We start from the raw sequence: 22,736 nt of genomic DNA on the forward strand, positions 1-22,736 counted from the left end.
ATCGTCCTCATGCTCCCTCTCCCCAGCTCAGGGAAAGGCTGGAATAACACGCCTCTGCTCCAAGCCCCGTCATTCTTCCTCCGCCCCGGCTTGCCTCCTGCCTGCCCTTGCTCCACCCTGGTTCTTCCCTGCCCCTACCCACCTCTTCTTCTGCAAGTGCCACACCATGTCAGGTGAGTTCAGGGAGTTCTTCCACCCTTCCCCTGGAATGGTGCAGCCTGAGAGCAGCATGAGCTAGAGTAAGCTCGGGCTGCACCACTCTGGGAGAGGGGCAAGACCATCCCCCAGACTCACTGGAAGCAGCACAGTGGTGCTGGAGAAAGAGATGGGGTGTGGGTGGTCCTGCCCCTCTCCCAGAATGGCACATCCTGAGAGTAGTGTGAGCGAGAGCAGTGCAGCTCTAGCTTACACTGTTCCCGGGCTGTACCACTTGCAGGAACAGGACTGTCCCTTGCACTCACCAGAAAGGCGAGTGCATGTGGTCACTCATGCACTCCCTAGACATCTCCCCTGAATCTTGTGACAGGCTCAGTCACAGAGATCCCCTTGAGGCTGTCACTTGATGGGCTGAAGTACCTCTGAGCCCACCTGCCTTCTGGGGAGCCCCACCACCTTATCTACTGAGCCAGACCCTTCTGTCTCCTCCAGGATGGACACAGAGATGGGTCACAGCCTATAGCAGAGGAGTACAGACGCTGAGATCAGCTCAGCTCTGGGAAGGCTCAATTAAAGAGACTTGACAAAGGACCCAGGTGCACAGCCCCAATGGGACCAGAACCTCAGATAAATCCATCTTATTCTGTGTAAAGTTTTATATAAAGCGAGCTCATAAATTGTTCACCTCACTATCAGTGAAAGAGAGAGATGCATAGCTGTTTTCCGCAGCAGTAACAGTTATTTACATTGGGTTTATTAACAAACAAAAGTGATTTCATTGGGTGTGTCTACAGTAGCCACTACTTTGAAGTAGCTGGCACAACGTCGAAATAGCATGCGTCATATCTACACACGCTGTGTGCTATTTAGACGTTGAAATTGACGTTAGGTGGCTAGACATCGAAATCGCTGTTCCCATCCAAAGATGGGAATAGCGCCCTACTTCGACATTCAACATCGAAGTAGGGCATGTGTAGACGATCTGCATCCCACTACTTTGAAATAGCGGGGTCCTCCATGGCGGCCATCAGCTGAGGGGTTGAGAGACGCTCTGTCCAGCCCCTGCGGGGCTCTATGGTCACCTCAGGCAGCAGCCCTTAGCCCAGGGCTTCTGGCTGCTGCTGGTGCAGCTAGGGGTCCATATTGTGTGCACAGGGTCTGCAACTGGTTGTCGGCTTTGTGGATCTCATGCTGTGCAGGGCAAGTGTGTCTGGCAGGGGCCCTTTAAGGGAGTGGTTTGGGGCTTTGCTGGCCCCTTATTTCGACAGGGAGCACTTATGTGTGTGGATGCTCCACATTTCCTTCTGGGGCGGCTCCTTTCGATGTTCCCCGTTGCTACTTTGACATGGAACATCAATGGCACCAGCCCTGGAGGACGTGTAGACGATACACGTTGAAGTAGCCTATTTCGATGTCCTTACTTTGAAATAGGCTACTTCGACGTAGTGTGCTAGTGTAGACGTAGCCATTAAGTATAGAAAGTAGGATTTAAGTGATTGCAAGTGATAGCAGACAGACCTAAGTTACTAAGCAAAATAAAACAAAATGCACCAGATGAGCCTAATACTTGTTACATGCAATTTCTTATCCTAACAGCAGTTCTAATAATCTTTGCTCATAAGTTTGAAAGACTCCCAACTTGGGCCTGATTCTTCCCCTTTGCAGTCTTAGATGTTTCCAGCAGTCATTTTGGATGGTTAGGTGAAGTGTCTTGGCATCTGGCAGTTGTCCTATTGTTTGGTTTCCCACCTTTATATCTCTTCTGCCAAAGGCAGGAGTCCTTTGTGTTCAGTTTAAAATTTTCACACTTCCAGTGGAAATGTACAGCGTCCAAAATGGGCTCCAGCATCGGGTGACCACATATCTTGATAGGACCAGGCATAGTCTAGGGTTACAGCAGAAAAAACCAAAACCAAAACCAAAAACCAAAAACAAAAATGAAAACAAAAACAAAAACAAAAAAACCCAAGCCTATTCAGAGATTATTGTCCCGAGTACTGGGCCGTTAAGTTCCTTGAGTACTACTAATGGCCCTCACTCTGGCACATGTAGATTAGTAAACAGGTGTATACTTAATATTTCTAAGTTCAGTTACAGGAATGATACATGCACAGAAATAGAATGTACCCATGCAGCAGACTATAACTTTTTAAATAATGTGCTACAGGATGTATTTTGCTTAAAGTATCTTTTTAGTAGGCACCCTTCAGTCTATGTAGACTATGGATCGCGCCCTTCGTAGTTCCATTTGGGATCATCATTTGCAGCGAGGACTGTGACTGTGAAGGCCCACACAAGAGTGACAGTCCTTGCTGCATCTGTTGCATGTGTAACGGGTGTCTAGCAGGTCCTTACTGTGCTTTCTGTGGGATCGCTTCTCCTCTGCTAGCTGTCTGATCCTCATCTCACCCTTCTGAAGGCCCTTGTGTAGTTCCTGCCTCCATCTGCTGCGATCGTCTGCCAGCTCCTCCCAGCTGTCCGGCTCAATGTCTACCTCCCTGAGGTCCCTCTTGCAAACATCTTTGTAGCACAATTGGGGGCATCCGGGAGTTCTTTTGCCAGAGGCTAGCTCGCCATACAGGATGTCTTTTGGGATCCTTCCATCATTCATCCTGTGGACGTGGCCAAGCCAGCGGAGCTGACGCTGCCTGAGGAGGGTGTGCATGGCTGGGATTCCAGCTTGCTCAAGGATGGCGGTGTTGGACGCTCTCTCCTTCCACGATATTCCAAGGATGCGCCTGAGGCAGCACAAGTGGAAGACGTTCACCCTCTTTTCCTGGCGGGTGTACAGGGTCCAAGACTCGCTGCCGTAAAGGAGGGTGCTGAGGATGCAGGCTCTGTAGACTTGCATTTTGGTGTGGGTGTACAACTTGATGTTATTCCACACTCTCTTGCTGAGTCTGGACAGAGTTGTGGCTGCTTTTCTGATGCTCCTATTTAGCTCAGTCTCCAATGACAGGGTGTCAGTGATGGTGGACCTGAGGTAAACGAACTCGTGGACGACCTCTAACGTTTAGTTGTCAATGCTGATTGATGGAGGGTCAGCAACATCCTGACCAAGTACGTTTGTCTTCTTTAGGCTGATGGAAAGCCCGAAGTCCTTGCATGCTTTGGAGAACTGATCCAGCAGTTTCTGAAGCTGGTCTTCCATGAGTGACACTACAGCAGCGTCATCTGTGAACAGCATATCTCTGATGAGGACTTCCTGCACCTTAGATTTAGCTTTCAGCCTTGCAAGATTAAACAGTTTCCCAAAAGTATCTTTTAGTTATGCAAAATCATATTCATAAACATATTTCCATAAAGAATATGGGTTACAGTGTCACAATCCTCTTTGGTGAATTAGAATGCGAATACCAGACCCTTGGGGTCTCTGTAGCCTAGTGGTTCTCAATTTTTTGTACTGTCACATTGTGCGCCTTTTTGTGTGATCCCTCTACCGCACTTATACATTTATTTTAAAAAAGCACTTTAAAATATTCAACACCCTTATAAATGCTGGCAGCAAAGTGGTATTTGGGGTGGAGGGTAACTGCTTGCAACCTTCCCTACCGTATAGTAGCCTCATGACCCCCTGAGGGATCCTGACCCCCAGTTTGAGAACCTCTGTACTTGCCTTTTTGTATTTTTTTTTTCTGCTAATTGGCACCCAGATGGCCTTGGGGTTTTCCCCTTTGTTCTTAATTCTCTTCTTAGCTTGTGAGATGTGATGCCTTTTATGTTACTGAGCTATAGCCCTTCTTTGGTTAGAACTCACTGCTCAAGATGGGAGCTAGGTCTGCTGTAGGCAGCTTGCTCGATACTGGAAAGGTGTTTATGGGAGTACGAGCAGTAACAGCCCAGGCACCACCATCTGCCTAATTATTTTTGCAACTTTCAGTCACCTATTTTATGTTGTTTTTGTTTTGTTTTGTTTTGTTTTTAATTACACGGATCTGTTTAAAATGCACATGCAGTAGAAAATATTGCTGGTCTCCTGACTCTGAAAACATCAAGTTTGGATTCTTGTGGATTACAGTGTCTCCTTCCACTTCTAGTAGTGGATACCCTTGCACTGAGAAAGTGGACAACTTTTCTTGCATCTCTAAATAGAGACATGCCCAGGCATTAATCCAGATGGCATTGCAGGTCTTCAGAAAACAACTAAACACCAAAATATTCTGAAGTTATTCCAAAGGTCTGCAAGTGTGCATTGGCTTCTGCAAAGGCTGATGGCAAGGCTGATGGTATGTCTTCACTATGCAGAAGATCGACCAGGTCAGCGTTGATTTTCTGGGGTTTGATTTTTACACATATAGGAGGGATGCATGAAATAAAACTGTTGGAGTTGGCAGTTGACCCCTGTACTCCTCACTATCGCAAGGTGTAAGGAAAGTTGATTGGAAAGTTTCTGTGAGGATGACCAGATAAGTGTTCTCAGCTGTTCTGGTGTAGCTCCATATATGCCAGTGGGTCACTCCAGTATTTTGCCAGTGTGGTAGCAGACTTGAGTCTGAATTATTTTTTTTTTCAGCTAGACATTTAACATGCATGCACCCAAAAATGCAAACAAATTGAAGGTCTCTGGTAGCTTGTGTGCACACTACGTAGCAAAGTAACAGACTTTAACATACTCTTGGATGCGTGTGATTTCTCATCATTGGGAAATACATTGTAGGTTTTTTTATGTAGGTCTGTACCATACCTGTTCACAGGAATCAGGGGTGCCAAGTGTGTCATATTTAAAAACCAGATGCTTCAGCAGGAGTGCTGGACCCTTCCTGACCCACCTCTTCTCTCTAAGACCCCCTCTGCCCCCCACCCTGTTTGCTCCTTCACCCCACCATCTACCCCCAGATCAGGAGGGACTTGCCTGTGTAGCATGGGCTGGGAGCTTCAGGCATCTAGTGCAGCTAGGAGGCAGTCCTGGCTGAATGCAGACTGGTGCAGGTGATGCCCCATGCCTCCCTATTTCCCCTGCCTGCAATAACTACAATTCTGGTAGGTGTGACCAGGTTTTCCATTCAAAAAATGGAATGCCTGGGTACTCAGCATAGTGTTTCTGCAAGCTTAAACAAGTCTTATAGGACTGAAATTGGGCCTGCCAGCTCTAATAGTAGCCCTTTAATTCTTTCCAGCACTGCTTTTTCCTAGGAGTATGATGTGAGTCTTGGTTTCTTTGAAACATTTCTTGATAGTCTAGCTGTGGGCTACTACATAGTTTAGTCAGCTACTCTTGGCTCCAGGCTTTTTAATTTATGCTCTTTTCAGGCCTTGAGCTTCAGTATTTTTATCTCCTTCTCACAAATGCACATATTTAGTACTTTTTAGGTAAATTAGTCCCTGGAAATATAAGTGACTAAAATAGACTCAAGCTGTTTATTCCACCTTATTTGGACTGCCATGTATTCTAATGAATTTGGTAGTGTTACTGTAATGTGTTAGACTGTATTTTTTTTATTGCCTACTGCAATTTCCTGTTTAAGAACACCGGTATAAACTGTAGTGGGGACCTAGTCCTTTGTTTCCTTCCCAGCTTCTTACAGACACTGAGGTGAAGACTGGGAAATCTGGTAGTTCAAAAGGACAGAAAGGCTTTGTTTCCTCATCATGCTAAGCTGCTGTTTTTAAATGACTAAAATTTCTTTTTAGTCTATTACCTAAACTGCATATTCATTTACACTTCCAGTCAACAGAATGTCTTCCCCCAAAGCCCCAACAGTCTGTGTGACGGTTGAAAGTTGGAGTCTCAAGGTTGGTCAGTGTAGCCCATTACTTTTAGATTTATTAGGCTAACTACTTCACATCTGCTGTGGCCAAAAGCAGAATTTTTTCCCACAAATTTCCATTAAGCGACATTCTTAAAGGGCCTGGTCCTGCGACGTACCAAGTATTTTCCACTTCCTTTGTCTTTGGTGGATGTTGAGGGCTCTCAGAACCTTCAGGACCTTGCATGATTGATCCTGCAGAAATCACTCTAGGGGAGCTATTTTTGGGTCAGCCAAAATTTCCTTTCTTTTAATTTTATCTGATTTCTTCTAGCATTTCACAACTCATAGAGCTGGAAAGGACCTCAGGAGGTCACTGGGTCCAGTCCCCTGCCCTTTTGGTAGGGCCAAGCACCATCCCTTTTTTACTCTGTTTGCTCCAGATCCCTACACAGCCCCCTCAAGGACTGAGCTCACAACTCTGGGTTTAGCAGGCCAATGCTCAAACCACTAAGCTATCCCTCCTCCTTTTTATGTGCCACCCTGAATATATCTGTCCCTATCTTGCATCCTCTTCAGCTAACATAAAGGCTAGCCAGGAATCACAGTTACCCAGGCTATGAATATTTTATTTGTTTCTTTTCATATTTCTCTCCAAAAGTCAGTCTTTCTCTCCCTTTATCCTGGTTTTTGTCTCTCTGAGTTCTTTGGAATTTGGTCATGTATTTTTGGCATTTAAGTGCCTGGACACGAAGGCTGTTTCTACACAGGCCACTTCCTTTGAAAGTGGCATAGTAATACGTGGCCCAAAATATGCTAATGAGGTGTGGATGCAAATTCCCCGTGCCTCATTAGCATACGGTCACGTGATTTGGAGTCCGGAAGACCGTTCTTCCGGACTCCAAAATACCGTTTAGAAGCTCGGCCCCCGGGGGGTCTTCTGGAAGGAAGTCCTTCTTCCGGAGGCCCCTTCTTCCCAAAAATTTTCAGGAAGAAGGAGCCTCTGGAAGAAGGATTTCCTTCCGGAAGCTCCCCTGGGGCCACATTTCTACACGGCGTTTTGGAGTCTGGAAGAATGGTCTTCCGGACTCCAAATCACGTGACCGTATGCTAATGAGGCACGGGGAGTTTGCATGCGTGCCTCATTAGCATATTTCAGGCCATGTATTACCATGTCACTTCTGCGAAAGTGGCCTATGTAGAAACAGCCAAATAGAATATTCCAGAGGTGAATTTGCCTTCTAAATGTGTGATACGATGCTTCTGTTTTGTCAGTATTCTATAGCATAGTTATAGAACTAGGGCTAAGGTATCAATACTGAATATTGGGGAAGACTGTTTATAGTGTTACAGTCACTCTATATAAATAATAACACTAACCAACAACTTTCTGATTCTGAATCTTTAGTTGCTCTGAGCACAAGAAATACTTCCTGCAATAGAGTGATCCTGAACCCCTGGTTGGTTTGGCTGTTGAACTGTTTAATCCTTTCTTTGCAGCAGAACTTCCCCCGCCATATACCGCCATTGCAAGTCCGGATGCCAGTGGTGTTCCTGTAATAAACTGCCGGGTGTGCCAATCACTAATCAATTTGGATGGCAAGCTTCACCAGCATGTTGTTAAGTGCACAGTTTGCAATGAAGCTACGGTAAATGATTTTTTTAAAATTTGTCTTGAGTGTGGTTGATATCCTGTCTACATAACGTGGAACTGAGAGAGTATATGTCTATATTACTCATCAGCTAGCATGCTTATGAAAGGATTATTGACCCCAGGGGAACATGGCTATCTGTTAGCAATGCAAATGTACAAAACAATAAAGTTTTCAGGCTCTTAAGCTTGCTTATTTCAGGTGGAATGCATCTCACTTTCTCTCTTATTTTTAGCAAGTGGGAGTTCAAAGGGTTAAGAAAGAGTTATCAGTTCAAGCAGAAGTTACAAGCTCATGCTCTAGGAAGAGATCAGACAGCATGAGATGATAGGTAGATACAATCTGAAGATTTTTAACATTTTGGATACCGTTACACTAGTGAGTTTTGCTGACAAAACCAGTGGAACATCCTTAAACACAAAGCAGTTTGATGAGAAGACTCAGCATTCTTCCTCTCAGCTGTGAAGCGTAACACTGCCCTCAATATGTTCTGTCAACAAAAAAGCTGTGTGGATGCTCTGGTGAGGTGAGGCCGCCTCTTGACAGACAGGGCATCCAGAACAATGGGCAACCCTGTCTGCTGTGCTTCTGGAGGCCTGTTTTGTCGCAAGAGCATCTGGGGCAGTCCAGCCACTCTGTCGACAGAGTCGAGCATTCTTCTGATTGTCTTTTTGTGTGTGGCCACACTGTCAACAAAAGTTTTGTCAGGAAATCTCTTCTGGCAGTGATTTCTGTTTATAGATCGCTCTACTGTAACTGTAGCCTTTGGGGAGGCAAGGCAGTATTTCCAGATCTGTCAGGAAAAAAAAAAGGTGCCTTAATGTTAGGTGTAAAGTAAGGAACACAGTACCTAATATACCCATTAGAAGACACACATTCAGCAATGTACACATACACACAATTATGCTAAATAATACTCTAGCGACTTTAGTTTTTAGTATTGTTTTGAAAGATTTGTGCTGTATGCTCTACCTCTTCCCCTCTTATTTAAAAAGAATGTGTTTTCTCAGGACCTGAAAATCTATAATGCCCCCTTGACATACTTACAGTTAATTGGTTTTATAAGTATGGCTTTCAATGAATATGTGCCTCATATCCAAGTGTGCAGTGTTATATAGTGACAGACAAATGTGCCATTGTATTGAGGAAGCAAGATTTTTTTGATCCTAAATGGAATTCCCCAACTGAATAGAAATCACTTCCATACTCTTTAGAAGTGTTTGTCTGAGCTGAGAAGATTGGAAGGGCAGTGGAGGGTGGTTCCAAATAGAATAATTTCCCCCAGCTCCTCAAAGCTGCGTCTACACGTGCACGCTACTTCGAAGTAGCAGCACCAACTTCGAAATAGCGCCCGTCGCGTCTACACGCGTCGGGCGCTATTTTGAAGTTAACTTCGACGTTAGGCGGCGAGACGTCGAAGTCGCTAACCTCATGAGGAGATAGGAATAGCGCCCTACTTCGACGTTCAACGTCGAAGTAGGGACCGTGTAGACGATCCGCGTCCCGCAACGTCGAAATTGCTGGGTCCTCCATAGCGGCCATCAGCTGAGGGGTTGAGAGACGCTCTCTCTCCAGCCCCTGCGGGGCTCTATGGTCACCGTGGGCAGCAGCCCTTAGCCCAGGGCTTCTGGCTGCTTCTGCGGCAGCTGGGGATCTATGCTGCAGGCACAGGGTCTGCAACCAGTTCTCAGCTCTGTGTATCTTGTGTTGTTTAGTGCAACTGTGTCTGGGAGGGACCCTTTAAGGGAGCGGCTTGCTGTTGAGTCCACCCTGTGACCCTGTCTGCAGCTGTGCCTGGCATCCCTATTTCGATGTGTGCTACTTTGACGTGTAGACGTTCCCTCGCTGCGCCTATTTCGATGTTGGGCTGAGCAACGTCGAAGTTGAACATGGACGTTGCTGGCCCTGGAGGACGTGTAGACGTTATTCATCGAAATAGACTATTTCGATGTCGCAACATCGAAATAAGCTATTTCGATGTTGGCTGCACGTGTAGACGTAGCCCAAGTCAGGTTAATCAGCAATATATTAGGGGGTAGCTGTCCCTGTGCTTCGTTTATCCCTGTTATCCACACCTGGAGACTGTGGCTCACTGACAGCACAGAGCTGTTGAGACTCAGGAACCCTGGATTGATTCTGCATTTTCTACATACTGCTGCTCTGTCCCAGCCTTTTGTCTGCCTTGTCCCACTCCACGTCTCCTCACTCAGCCAGTCCCAGTCTTACTCTACCAGTTTGTATCCTACTCCAGCTCCTCAGTTCTTGTGCCACAGTGGTTCCTGCCATCTGAAACAAAGTCAGGGAAAGGCCACCGCAGCCCTGAATGGGAGCATACCTAATATAGATGGAATTTTTTGCAGAATTTAGCTACCAAACTGTACTCGGACTATAGGCATGTGTTAGCTCTGACCAATGTTCCTGCTAATCTTTTCCATCCATGTGCAGAATAGCTTTTATGTGCACCTAAGCATGTGCAAATGTGTCCCACCGGTAAAAACAAAAGACCAGGCTCTAGGTGCTCTGCTAATCAGCTGTGCAGCATTTGAATCTTTCCTGAGTGACCATGCTAGTGCACAACTTACAGGGAACACTGGCGCTGGCTGTGTTTGTCAGGGGCTTAAAGCTTGGCTAACTCTGAATAACTTCCCATGGGAACAACCTAAGGCGGATCACTGACGTTGAGCTTAACTTCCCATCATTTCCAAGCCCTTATGCTAAAGCTAAAACACTAGAGACGCTACAGTAGCTTGCCAAAATGTCTGTGATTTTTTTTTTTAACTTTTACTACTTTGCCTATTTCCCTAACTTCGTTTTCAGAAATGGCTGAACCAAGTTTTGCTGAAATTGTTTAGCTGGAGGTAGTCACCTGACATGAAAAATGTCGGCTCCAAAAATTAAAGTTTGGTAGAGTAACTGAAAACAGTGTCTTGTATTGGGAAGTGTTGAGCAACCTTAACTATAAGTGTGAGTTACCAGCTTCTGCCTGTCATAAAACTTTTCCATCACAAATATGTCAATTAATGTATGAACACACAAGAGGAAACTGATATTTCATTGCTTCATAGGCCAGGAAGGAAAACTATGATCTAGTTTCACCTTTTGGATAATACAGAAAAAAATAAGATAACTTAAAATATACCTTTAAGACCTTTTTAATTTGTTGAAAAGGGAAGAGGTATCAGAGTTGTTGTAGGAGTAAAAATGTACTTCATGTATCACCACTGATGGCAGGATCTCCGGAGATGATAAATTCAGTCTTGGCTTTAGGTGTGTATAATTATCTCATGGAGAACGAATAAGAAACCCGTTTCTCTTACTATCTTTGATCAATTTGTATTGCCATAGCACCTAGGAGTCCTGTCATGTACTCGGACTTTATTGCATTAGGCTCTATACAAACATAGGCAGGAATTTCAGATATTTTGTTCTAAATTATGTTGTAACTTCAGTCTGTCCTTTCTGTTAATTTTTTTGTCCAGATTCTCAAAGGTATTTAGGCCCATAATACCATAAGGGTCTCACCCTTTTTGACAGATTTTGCTCCCTTACATTTGTGAGTAAACATGCTGCAGTCAGCAGGATTAAGTCTGAGTAAGACAGGTAGGCTTTGTCTCATAAGCAGCAGTATTTGTTTAGAAAACAGTTCAGTTACTGTTGAATAAAACTACAAGATTGTAGGTTTTGAACTTCGTATTTCAAATATGTGAACTGAACACTTTGTCCGCCATGCTACAAAATCATTTTAATTTATAGGTATAAAATAATCTCAGTAGAGACTGTATATTACACAAGTGAAGCTGTGTATAGTAATGAGACCGTAGATAGAGCGAGAGAATAATGAGGTTATAAGTTTGTTAGAGATGGAGATATTTAAGCATTCCAGTGGCAGTGTCTTAAATGCTAATATTCTGAGGATTCATTTTATAAAACAAACATGAGGTTCTACATATTTTAAACAATATGCATTCACAAATTCATGTAAACATTGCATGGAACTGGTATTTAATTTAATGTTTTTGCTGCTTCAGCAAAAACTGAGGCACAAGAACTTTCCGAATGGTTACGCTAAAGTGAAGGTGCCAGTCAATAACCTTTTTGGTAATATTTGAGCCCTGCGTCCTGTGAAGTTCTGTCCTGTATAGAAACTGTACTTCCCTTTTCTTAACGTGGATTCTTATTGCATCAGTTACTCTGTTTGAGATACTTAAGAAATTAGCCCCAAAAATTAGCCGCAAAACCATACCCCACCCCCAAAAGTAATTTACTATGTTTTGATATTTCTGATTTTTTTTTTTGTGTAGCCAATCAAAAACCCTCCTTCAGGAAAGAAGTATGTTAGATGTCCATGTAATTGTCTTCTTATCTGTAAGGATACATCTCGGCGAATAGGATGTCCAAGACCCAACTGGTAAGACCTAAAGGTTATTAGTGACAGATACCAGGGTGATATGAATGTTACAAATATTGTAATGTCATTGTTAGTCATTCATTTATCAGTGTGTTCACTTTTATTCACACAGCATACATATTTGTCCACAGCTCTGTGTCGACCTAAATTTATTGCATTTGTTCGGTTAACGTTCAAAGAAGAAAAGAATATTACTTCCACCGTAATAACTGTTTCTGTAACATATTTGATATCTGTTTCAAGAACGTTTTTCATATATGTAATATGGAATAGTATATTGTGTAAATTGTATGAGAGTCACATGAAGTGAACAGTATACAATACAGTGGGGAAACAAAAGTTCTGGAAAATGTTGTGCATAGTATCTTACAAGGTCAGCTTTGTGGTAAATCCATGGGAAAGTAGTGAATGCACAACTTGCATTATAGTATCAGAGGGGTAGCCGTGTTAGTCTGGATCTGTAACAGCAACGAAGGGTCCTGTGGCACCTTATAGACTAACAGAAAAGTTTTGAGCATGAGCTTTCGTGAGCACAGACTCACTTCTTCAGATGCTGGTCTTGGAAATCTGCAGGGCCAGGTATAAATAAGCCAGAGCAAGGGTGGGGATAACAAGGTTAGCTCAGTCAGCAAGGGTGAGGCTTACTACCAGCAGTTGATCTGGAGGTGTGAACACCAAGGGAGGGGAAGCTGCTTCTGTATTTAGCCAGCCATTCGCAGTCTTTGTTTAAGCCAGAGCTGAGGGCGTCGAATTTGCAGATGAATTGTAGCTCAGAAATTTCTCTTTGGAGTCTGGTCCTGAAATTTCTTTGCTGTAGGATAGCTACTTTTAAGTCTGCTACTGTGTGTCCTGGGAGATTGAAGTGTTCTCCTGCGGGTTTTTGTATATTGCCATTTTTGATATCTGATTTGTGTGTGTTTATTCTTTTACGTAGAGACTTAGTAACTCTATTGCTTAATATTAGTGAATAACTTGACACTCTTGTAATCTTTTATTACAGAAATTCCTCCTACTCCCTTCTTAAAAATAATTAGCTCAGGAACGTATCTGCTCTTTGTTTAGAGAAACTAGTCAGCATAAGGTGACCTGAGGTTTATGCTAATCTTCAGAATTCTAAATTAAGAAAGAGGCATAAGACACACCAAATGCCACTGCATATGTTAATGCAGTAAGTGAAATTTTGGTCCCAATGAAGTAATGGACTTCATCCAATAAATTTAAGCAGGAATCTGTAATACATAATAATGTACTAGATAACCAGGAAACACAAAAATAAACCAGTTTTTCTAACTTTGTTAAAACATCAGCCTCAATAGCATGTGCTTCTTTAGCAGCTCTCCTTGAAGGACAGCAAAATTGGGGAAGTGTGTTCGGTAGGAAAGGGCCTCTTACGGAGAATGCTCTCTCCTGACACACCATGTCATGTGCATCAGGTGTGAGCAGGCAATTTCAGCCCAGCAGGATCCCAGTGTGTTTCAAATTGATTTTTTATGAAATGGGCTATATAGGACTATCTTAATGCTAACAGACTTAGTATACAGAACAAGTGTTCTTTGAAGTAGAATTTGCTCTTAAGTAGGCTTAACTGTACTGGATTCCTGATATTTTCTAATCTTAATTTGAATGACACTATGGGCTTGTCTACACTACCACCTTCCCTCGAAGGAAGGATGGTAATTAGGGTGTTGGGAGTTTACTAATGAAGTGCTGCCGTGCGTAGGCAGCACTTCGTTAAGTAGATTCCCCCCCCGTGGCAACTCCGAAGTTTTAAACTTCGAAGTACCAGCATGTGTCTAGCCGCGGCACACCTGCCGGTGCTTTGAAGTGTTGGGGCAACTTCGAAGTCCCCTTACTCTTCAAAGTTGCCCCAGCACTTCGAAGTACCGGCAGGTGCGCCGCAGCTAGATGCATGTTGGGACTTCGAAGTTTAAAACTTCAGAGTTGCTGTGGGGGGGCGGGGGTGGTGGTGGAGGAATTTGCTTAAGGAAGTGCTGCCTATGCATGGCAGCACTTCATTAGTAAACTCCCAACACCCTAATTACCATCCTTCCTTCGAAGGAAGGTGGTAGTGTAGGCGCAGCGTTATGTCAGCTCTTAATCCCATTGCTAACTCAAGGGTCGATGAAAAGGATGGCTAATGTCTTCTGAGTAACTGTTCAAGCCTCATGCTGTGGTGTTTACAAAATCTGGTGTTTTCTGCCATTGTGTGTGTATGTGAGAGAGACTTTGTAAATTGGGCATGTTCTCACTGCTTGCCAAAGCTGCCAGCTGAGCAGCCTTGGGTGAGTGTTTGACATCACCTTTGTGGGCAGAGACTTTGGAGGCAGTAGAGACAAGGAGGCTGCCTGGCCTGTCTTGGCTTGGAGTGTGTGGGAAAGAGGAAGAGAGTCATGTGGGAAGAAGAAATCTGCTTGGAGAAGGGGCGAGGAGGGATGCCTGATTTTGAAGGGAAAGGAGGATTGGCTCTCTTGGCCTTCAAGATGCTGGTAGGAAGTCCAAGAGAGAGCAAGTCCCACTCCTGCTGTGTGTTTCCCCAGCCATTGCCATGTATGTCTGTTCACAAGCCTGTATATCTGGCCATCTCACCCAGATTTTCTCTTCTTCACTCTCAGTACTTCCCTGTTCATGAGGGACAGTGTCCCAAGCTGGACTCTGCCGTTTGCTGGCTAGGCCTCTGTTCTTGGAACTACCGCCATTTACGTGGATCCTTATGTAATGACCTTTTAGTAAAGAAAATGGTGTCTTTGTTACCCGTTTGGAAAACACTAATGAGAGAGATCTAAATTTGATACATCTATAATAAGAAGTGGATTCCACTTTAGTAGTAAATTATCAGGTAACATCTTGCAGAGCTAATAACCTGAATGCATTATTCCTTTCTCTCGTTAGTTTAATGATATGCCATATGTATCTAATGTTCCTACCACAGTAGACGCATCATTAACCTTGGTCCAGTGATGTTGATCCCAGAAGAGCAGCCAGCTCAGCCTGCCTTGCCAGTTCAGCCAGAAGGAACTCGGGTGGTGTGCGGACACTGTGGAAACACATTCCTTGTAAGTAACCAGTGTGTATTATAGTGTAAGGGTTTATATGTACACTTGATTGGTAATTCCCAGCTCAGTGAGATGTGTCTGTGCTAACGCAAGCAAGTGTGCTAAAAATAGCAATGTAGTATAGGTAGCAGCTCAAGGCCAATTGCCTAGGTACGTGTCCCGACCCCTGGGGCTTGTGTTCAGATGGGTAGCCTGAGCTGTTGCCTGTACACTCCTGGCTATGCAGCCTGAGTATGTCTATGTCAGCTGGGAGTCCATGCCCCAGCTCTTAGTGTAGATGTAGCCAAAGGGCTAAATTCTCTTGTGTTACATGGGTGTAATACCACTCAAATCAATGGAGCTCCTTTCAAGAGCAGATCCCATTGATACATGGTGATGTGGAACCACTTCCCTTTGTGAGTTGACTAAAACACATATCACCTTGGATACGCAGTTTGTATTGGGGTATTTTCGTGCATTTCTTCAAGAAAATCCCCTAGTGTTTGCTCCATCTAGGAAAGTGTCAGGCTCATAATTAATATATTACTGTTCGAAAATTATAGTTAAAGGCTCTGTGGTTGTTATAATCCAGTGCATATTATAATCTGCAAAAGTTAAATTTACATAATTGTTTCTATTATGAGTATCTGAAAAGTGACTTATAACTTTCTGAAATTTTCACTCCTTGATAACATTCTCCATGTTTGGGCTCCAGTTTTGCAGACTTAAGCACTTCCATAAATTATATCATTTAAGTAGTCCTTTTTGAGCTATGGGGCCATGTAAATCTATGTAGCATTGGACCTTTACTTTGAGGATTAGAGCTAAAAGTTCGGCTGTTTTAGAATAAGAGGATTGGGGAAAATATTTTTCTTACTGTAAAAACATTTTTTCAACCACTTAGGACTAACTTGGTTGTCATAATGCTTGTATGTTGAAATTTAGTATAGAAATAGCTGTTGTAAAGATGCAGTGCCTAATTCTGGAGGAAGTTAACTTTGATTTTGCCAGCATCTTAGTGTTTGTAAATAATTTTGTAAATATGCATAGTAGGCTATGCATAAAATGTTATAATGATAAAGCAACATAAGAAATAATTTCTGCAGTTTAACTTGGCTACCTTATAATCCTCACAATATCTAAACAGTTAAACATAAGTAAAGAAAACAAAATCTAAACAGGAAAAGAGAAAAAGAGTGACAAGAAACTCAAGAGTTTCCCAACATGCAGGCGGAGTTCGCTTGAGTCTCTGCTGCTGTTGCTGATCAGCACAATCTTTACATTCTGCTGAGTCTAAAGAACTGCAACATCATCTTCTTTCCTCTTGCTTTTAGAAACTTCTAACTGGAATCCATGCGGATTCTTCCTCCTTTGCTGAAGCCCTCGGCTCCCCAAATATTCAGTTTAAGCTTTTTAAAAACCTTTAAAAAAATAACCTCAACGACCCTTTTACAAGAAATAGATAGAACTGAGAACAGCAAAATATAAACAACCCTCTCCCTTCTTCCCCCCCCGCCCCGCCCCGCCTTCGATTTCAGTTGGAGAAGAGTTGATGAGTCATAATAGTTGAGACAATATAACTAAAACTGTTTGGTTGAAATCATGCAACATTCCAAGTTTACAATTAAAATTAATTATTTCACCCCTGCAATTTTCCATTGATGTGGATTAATTAACACTGCCAGAGCTTCTCCATTGGAGGATTAACAATATCATTAACCTGCTGCAAAATGCTTCAGAGTTACGGAAAACTAGCCTGTTTTATGCTCTGTGGCTGAACTTCTCCCAGCCTGCACAGGACCGTGCTTTTTGTAAAGTCCTCCCAGAATCCCTGGACACATGGATAGTCTAGCTACAGCTAGCCTAGTGGAGTATGCTCAAAACTACAAAATTCATTTCCAGAAATTTCTGAGTGTGGAATTTTAATTGTGCATGTACCTAGCAAACAGTGACCCTGACATAACTCATTCCTGCCTACCACCTGTTTTGCTATAGGTATTTTAAGGAGTTATCTCACCATATTAGCCTTGTCGGTTACACTGGCACTTCTGCAAGTGTCACAGATGAAACCAGACAGATACAGTAAATTCTTTCTTATCCAGCATTCTGTCATCCAGGACTCTGAAATACCCAGCATTTTAACCATAACTAACTTTTAGTTACATTTTCCATAAGTACAGTACAGTGAAAGTAAATACAAATAAATACAGCCAATACAGTATGTTTACAGTGTACAGTACTACTGTTGGTGGTAAATGAAGTGCTCTGCATCCACTTTTGTTTGTTTCTTAATATCTAATCTTGTTCACTGCTAGGGATACCTCCCTGTTTTCTACAATGTTTGAATATCTGGCAAACTCTCGGTCCTTGGGCTGCCAGATATGGAAGAGTTTGCTGTATCTTGTAGGAGGATCCTTTATATGTGTAAATGATGCCTAAGCCCTCTACTTACCTCCTGGAGACCCAGTAAATGCTTCTTGAGGTCCAGTCTCTTGAGTAGTACCTGCTGTAAATCTTATTAATCAGAAATTTTCACTACAACTGGTTTAGTTCCACCAATACATGTCTACAGTCACGTAATTAATTAGCCAGATGTTGCAGTCAGTGTGTCCACTTGACTTTCTTTTAGACAACATGATAGACACACACGCCAGAAATGGCAGGAGTCTTTGTGTGCTAGTGCTGAGGCTGGTAGCTTGGGGAAGTAGGAGTCAAAGCTGGAAATCTGTGATCTCCTACTGTGCTCCCAGAGCAAGTACCATTTGAAATATTGTAAGTATTTCTTTTAATGTAGTAGTGGGAGATTACTTTATTTACAGCAGGTTAAACATGGCCCAGAGCTTTTTCTGTGAAATTAAAGGAAACTTTCAGCTTGATATTCTTGAAACTGACTAATTTAAATTTAAGTTTCTTACAGAATAAGCTTAACTAAAAATATAAAATTAAAGAAAATTGGGACATGGTATTTCAAGCTTGTGAAAGGATTTTTTCCCATGTAGGGATGTTTGAGGGTTCTTTCTGCAGCGAGAAATATAACTTTACCTAAAATTTATCAAATGCTTTAAGTAAACTAGAAAGGTTATAACATACCTTTTTCTTCTTTCAGTGATAGTTATCTTAGGTATTACTTTACTATACTGGATAAAAAGTTTTCTAGGCAAATGTGGTTTTTATGTTGGCTAAGCCCCTGTACTAATTTCCTCACAGATGTTTTTTTTTTCTTTAACATACATCATCTTTAATTGAAATAAATGTTCGTTGGAGTTCTTTTATAGTCCCTTTAGAATTGCAGTACATTCATTCAGTGAATGGGACTGTTGTCTCAGAACAAGTTTCTATTTTAAGGAGACAGATGGTATTTCCCAGCAGGAGACCAAATCTCATGAGGCAAATTATGGCTTAAAAGACCCAGGTTTTAATTGAATCTTGGAACAAACACTGTTTCAGTGTTGTTTTAAGGAAGAGTGTGATTTAAACAGTAAGCTTAACTATCTGCTGAAATGTCCAGTACACACGATGTTCCCTCTAATTTTTCCTCTGTGTGCAGAATAAATTTTGTTGTGCTCACCAAGGCCTATATAGATGTGCACCACTAGAAATACATTGCTGCCAGCTGTAAGTATTCTGCTAATCAGTTGTGTGGCATTTGACTCTCTCTTGGGTGGGCCATTCAAGTGCACAACTTGCAGGGAACACTGGCCACACTAATGTTAGAATTTACTTTAAAATAACCTCTCTGCATTCTCATTCCTCCATTCATTGGCTGCTAAGAATTTTGCAGTCTGAATCTTTCTCATGTCAGGATGTCATTTTTGTTTGATTTTAAAGTTACTGCAAACACCTTTTTGTAGCGGGCATTGACTGAAAAACTTATCCACAATTTTTCTTCAGTTTTCCACTTCCCACACGCTCAACTAAAATTCAGAAATGTGTGTTGTTTCCTTCTTATTTCTAACCAAACTGGAATAGCTGAACTATCGGATGGGAACTATCAGTTCTCATCATATGCTTAGGATAATGAGGTTTTGTTTTTAACTAATCTGATGTAAAACTGAAACCCAGTTTACTAGTAGGTGGCTCTATGACACGTATCTAAATGCAATGTGAAGAGGATAGTGCTGGGGAGGGAATGAAAATGTAAATAGCAAGAACTTTTCTTGAAAACAAAGGCAATCTTGTCAACATTTTTATGCCATCACAATACCTTGTAGGCTACAGTAATGATTTAAAATGGTATAAAAACATTGTTTTGTGCAAAAGAACCAAACATTACATTTCTTCATTAATTTCACCTTTTTTAAGCAGGCTTCTTCTCATTGGTGTGTTTCCAAGGGAAGTTTGTGTTAGCCATTCATAGTTGTCACTTTTGAAGAAGGTGTTTATCCAGTGGGCAAGTTTCACAACATATCCTAATGGTGGCAAGACCCAGGTCTTCTAGTCTGTAAAAATTAAGCTAAAAACCTTATGAGACTATCTGCATTGCAACTTTGGGTTCCAGCTGGAAAAACTCCCAAGAGCTGCCTTTTCTGGATAATATTTGGCACTTGCATTTCTGGTCTCTGAAGGAAAGTGGGTAGAGAGAGAGGCAAGTATGCGAATAAATTGGAAGTCCAAGTTTTTTTTTATTTAAAAAAAAAAAGCCATCTCCGCCCCAATGGATAAAAATTGAGGGAACATCACGTGTTCTTGTTTTATCCACACTCATGATCAAGTCTTCTGTATCTTTCACACTGCCTTGAGTCTTCTGCACCCTCATGGGAACCCTGAGAATCTCTTTGTCACAACCTATTCTCCTGACTTCTACTCCACTGCTGGATGCTGTTGAGGACTACTTCGTGGAATTCCATTAAAGGTCCAGCTGTACCATGGCTGAATCTGTCACAAGGACTGCTGTTCATGATGTTAGGCTTTGTCTACACTATATAGGGTTTAGCAACACAGCCATGTTGATGCAGCTATATTGCTAAGAGTTGGACAGAGTAGCCATGGGTTGGTTCTTTCACCAACAAAATACTTCCACCACCAGTGAGCAGCATTCGTGTAAGCAGGAGAGCGCTGTTCACACATGCTGCAGCAAAACTTTTCTCTCAGGTTTCTTTTCAGCTTCTCTGAATGAGAATTTTTTGTTATGTTGCATAGTGTAGGCATAGCATTAGATTAGTCTGTTTCTTCTTTGAGTGTTTGCTCTTATCTATTCAAATTAGGTGTGCACATGGCCTGTCAGAAAGTTTTACCCTAGCTGCTGCCTGCTGGGTTGGCTGTGGAGCCCCATGGTGGTGCAGAGCCCCATATACGAATCTGCCAACCCGACCACCCCTCGTTTTCTTCTTACCACCAGTGTAGACTGTTGGGTCTGAAGTGGACTACTTTTTGCTTCATCATATCTCCCTAGCTCTTTACTGTGTAAACAGCTGTAAATAGTTCTCTTAGCATAGTTAGTTAGTGTTAGGCAGTCATGGGGTGGAGAAGGATCTCTCTTCTCCTGCTGTGTTTACTCCAGGGACTGGGGCATGAAAAAGTCCCAGAGCTTCAAGCAGTGTAAATCCTGCTTGAAGTCTATACCAACGAGTGACCCATCAAGGTCTGTAGATGAAAAGTATTGTAGATATACAAGGGATTTGTATATTCTCAGCTTCCCTCCCCTCACCCTTCCAGAGACATTCCCCTGAGAGGGGAGACCCAAGACTAAGGCGGGTTCTCACAGCAAAACCCATTGACTGGACTGTGATGGAAGTAGCTCTGTTGGCTGTGACCCTTGCCTCCAGAAAAGGAGAGAGGATATGGTGAGAGTCACAGTGAACCTCGGAGGCAAATCTTAACTGCCCAGAAGCACAGGACCCCTGAGGCAAAAGCCAGAGCTCTGCCACTGATACATATCTGTTTAGACTTGCTGGATATGCTTGAAATGGAAGGATCAAGTGTTTTACATCTTCCCTGACTAATGTGCACAAGAATTTTTTTGATCTGATGAGGATGCTGATAAAACAATGCTGTAACACAGCAGACTCTTGCCATGGTGTTCGCGAGTACTAACATAGTTCACAGAAAAACAATTCCTATTTCCGCTTGCTGGAACCAGTCTAGTGGTTACAATTGCATCTGGGCATAGAATGGCATTGTAATTTCTGTTTCAGATCGAATATGTGAGATCTTGCTTATGTTATAGTTGAAACCACACTAGAAACAGCTATGTAAAAATTGTTTTCCTTGTGAGGGGTTGCAAATAGGATGTTGCTTGTATTTTCTGTGTGGAGCATTCTGAATGTACAGTGTGCTTCTCTTGGTAGTATAAAACCCATTTTTAAAAAATGGTCTCTATTAGGTCAGAGTTGGAGTTTATTTTCTCTCTCTTCAGAATGAGTCAGTTCTATTTATTTTCCTTTACTGTATCACTGCGTGCAAAAATATTGAAGCTGATAATCAAGAAAATAGGCTAAGAAAAAAATGGGGGAAGGGAAACTTCATTAGAACCTACGTGAATAACATCTTGGACAGAGGGATGTTCCAAATAAAAATACACTCGTTCTGGCTCAGAGAGTGCTCGTAGTCTTAGGATTGGGAGAAATGAGGTGATTAATTTTACTGCATTTGCCGCTGTTGTAAATGGAGCCCGTGCTACGTCAAACAAACTTGTAATGGTTCGGCAAGTCATGGGAAATGATCTAACATGGAAATCCCAATCCAAGAAGTGCAACGTTGTTGCTGGCAAAAGGGCATCCCATTTACGAAATTAAGCAAGAAACAAGTCTGGTTAAAGCATGAGAAGCAAAATGTTTTTACAGTGTTCCCCAGTGACATTTAACATGAAGTAAAATAAACACTTTCTCAGGCTAGAGGAGTTTTTAACTTTTTTTTCTTTCTTTCTCTTCTACAGTGGATGGAACTGAGGTTTAACACATTGGCAAAATGCCCACACTGCAAAAAAATGTAAGTTTCTTAAAAATGTTAAAATTGTTGAAGAGATGTTAGAAACAAATATAAAGTAGTTAAACTTATGCCAAATACTGTTGATGGAGAACAGACTGATATGCAAATATTTTGCTTTCTGCACCTTAGAATGTCAACACTAAAGACCATGATGTATTTCTTACAAGACAGTAACTGTTAAACATATGCAAGTTTGATGAGTAACTGCTTAAATTTGATTGTCATTGTCATTTGCTTTGATAAAGTATTTAGTATTTTCCCTCTGTTCCTGAATCAAGGGTTTAATCCATGTTAAGTGTCTTATTGCAATAGCTTGTTTTAGTATTCACAGTCTAACTATGGAATAATTTCTTACTTGTCTGTATGTGGTAAAGAATGAGAAATTTCATCAAGCCTAAACTTTGAGAAGGAAAGTTAGAGAACCAAACCACATTTGAAATGCATATGAGAAAGTAAATAGAACTTTTCAAACAATTCACTGGGCATCGTAATAATTTCCTTTAAATAGCACTAAAAATGGCGGATCTCAGTGTAGCCTAGAATGCGGGTGTGTGCAGCTACATGATTGCAATAAAGTGCACAAAATGGGAGGTGAAAATATTACTCTTGCATACTTATTTGCTAATGTTATTCAGAGGATCCTGTTTTCCCTTGATATATTTATATTTACTTCCAGCAATGGGAGTAGTATACATTGTTTTGAGAAAGGGAAATTCCACCCATACATCATATGAAAGAACAGGCAGATTCCTAGGGCAGTGGAGAGCTTTGGTCAAGACTTTCACATTTAGATACCTATATAAGTGGTTTGCAGAGTTCCCTGTAAGATGAGCTCTTGGGTGGCCACTGAGGGGAGATTTAGATGTTTCCCAGC

General features: G+C 42.2%; 1 protein-coding gene across 3 annotated transcripts in view; it reads left to right on the forward strand.

Annotated features, from left to right (window-relative positions):
• The window catches only part of PIP4P2 (phosphatidylinositol-4,5-bisphosphate 4-phosphatase 2), a 59,412-nt gene that overhangs the window by 11,915 nt on the left and 24,761 nt on the right, over positions 1 to 22,736 (forward strand). Inside the window, exons 2-6 of one of the 3 annotated variants that reach the window (XM_074986964.1) lie at positions 3,236 to 4,413; positions 7,347 to 7,492; positions 11,797 to 11,903; positions 14,833 to 14,956; positions 21,810 to 21,862. In XM_074986964.1, coding sequence (XP_074843065.1) covers positions 4,368 to 4,413; positions 7,347 to 7,492; positions 11,797 to 11,903; positions 14,833 to 14,956; positions 21,810 to 21,862 — 476 coding nt within the window. In that variant the 5' untranslated portion in view covers positions 3,236 to 4,367. Of the gene's footprint in view, positions 1 to 3,235; positions 4,414 to 7,343; positions 7,493 to 11,796; positions 11,904 to 14,832; positions 14,957 to 21,809; positions 21,863 to 22,736 lie in introns of all 3 variants that reach the window. The other 2 variants (XM_074986962.1, XM_074986963.1) reach the window with 2 other exon arrangements.

This window comes from Carettochelys insculpta, chromosome 2 (genome assembly GCF_033958435.1).
Source record: "Carettochelys insculpta isolate YL-2023 chromosome 2, ASM3395843v1, whole genome shotgun sequence".
Classification (NCBI taxonomy): Eukaryota; Metazoa; Chordata; order Testudines; family Carettochelyidae; genus Carettochelys; species Carettochelys insculpta.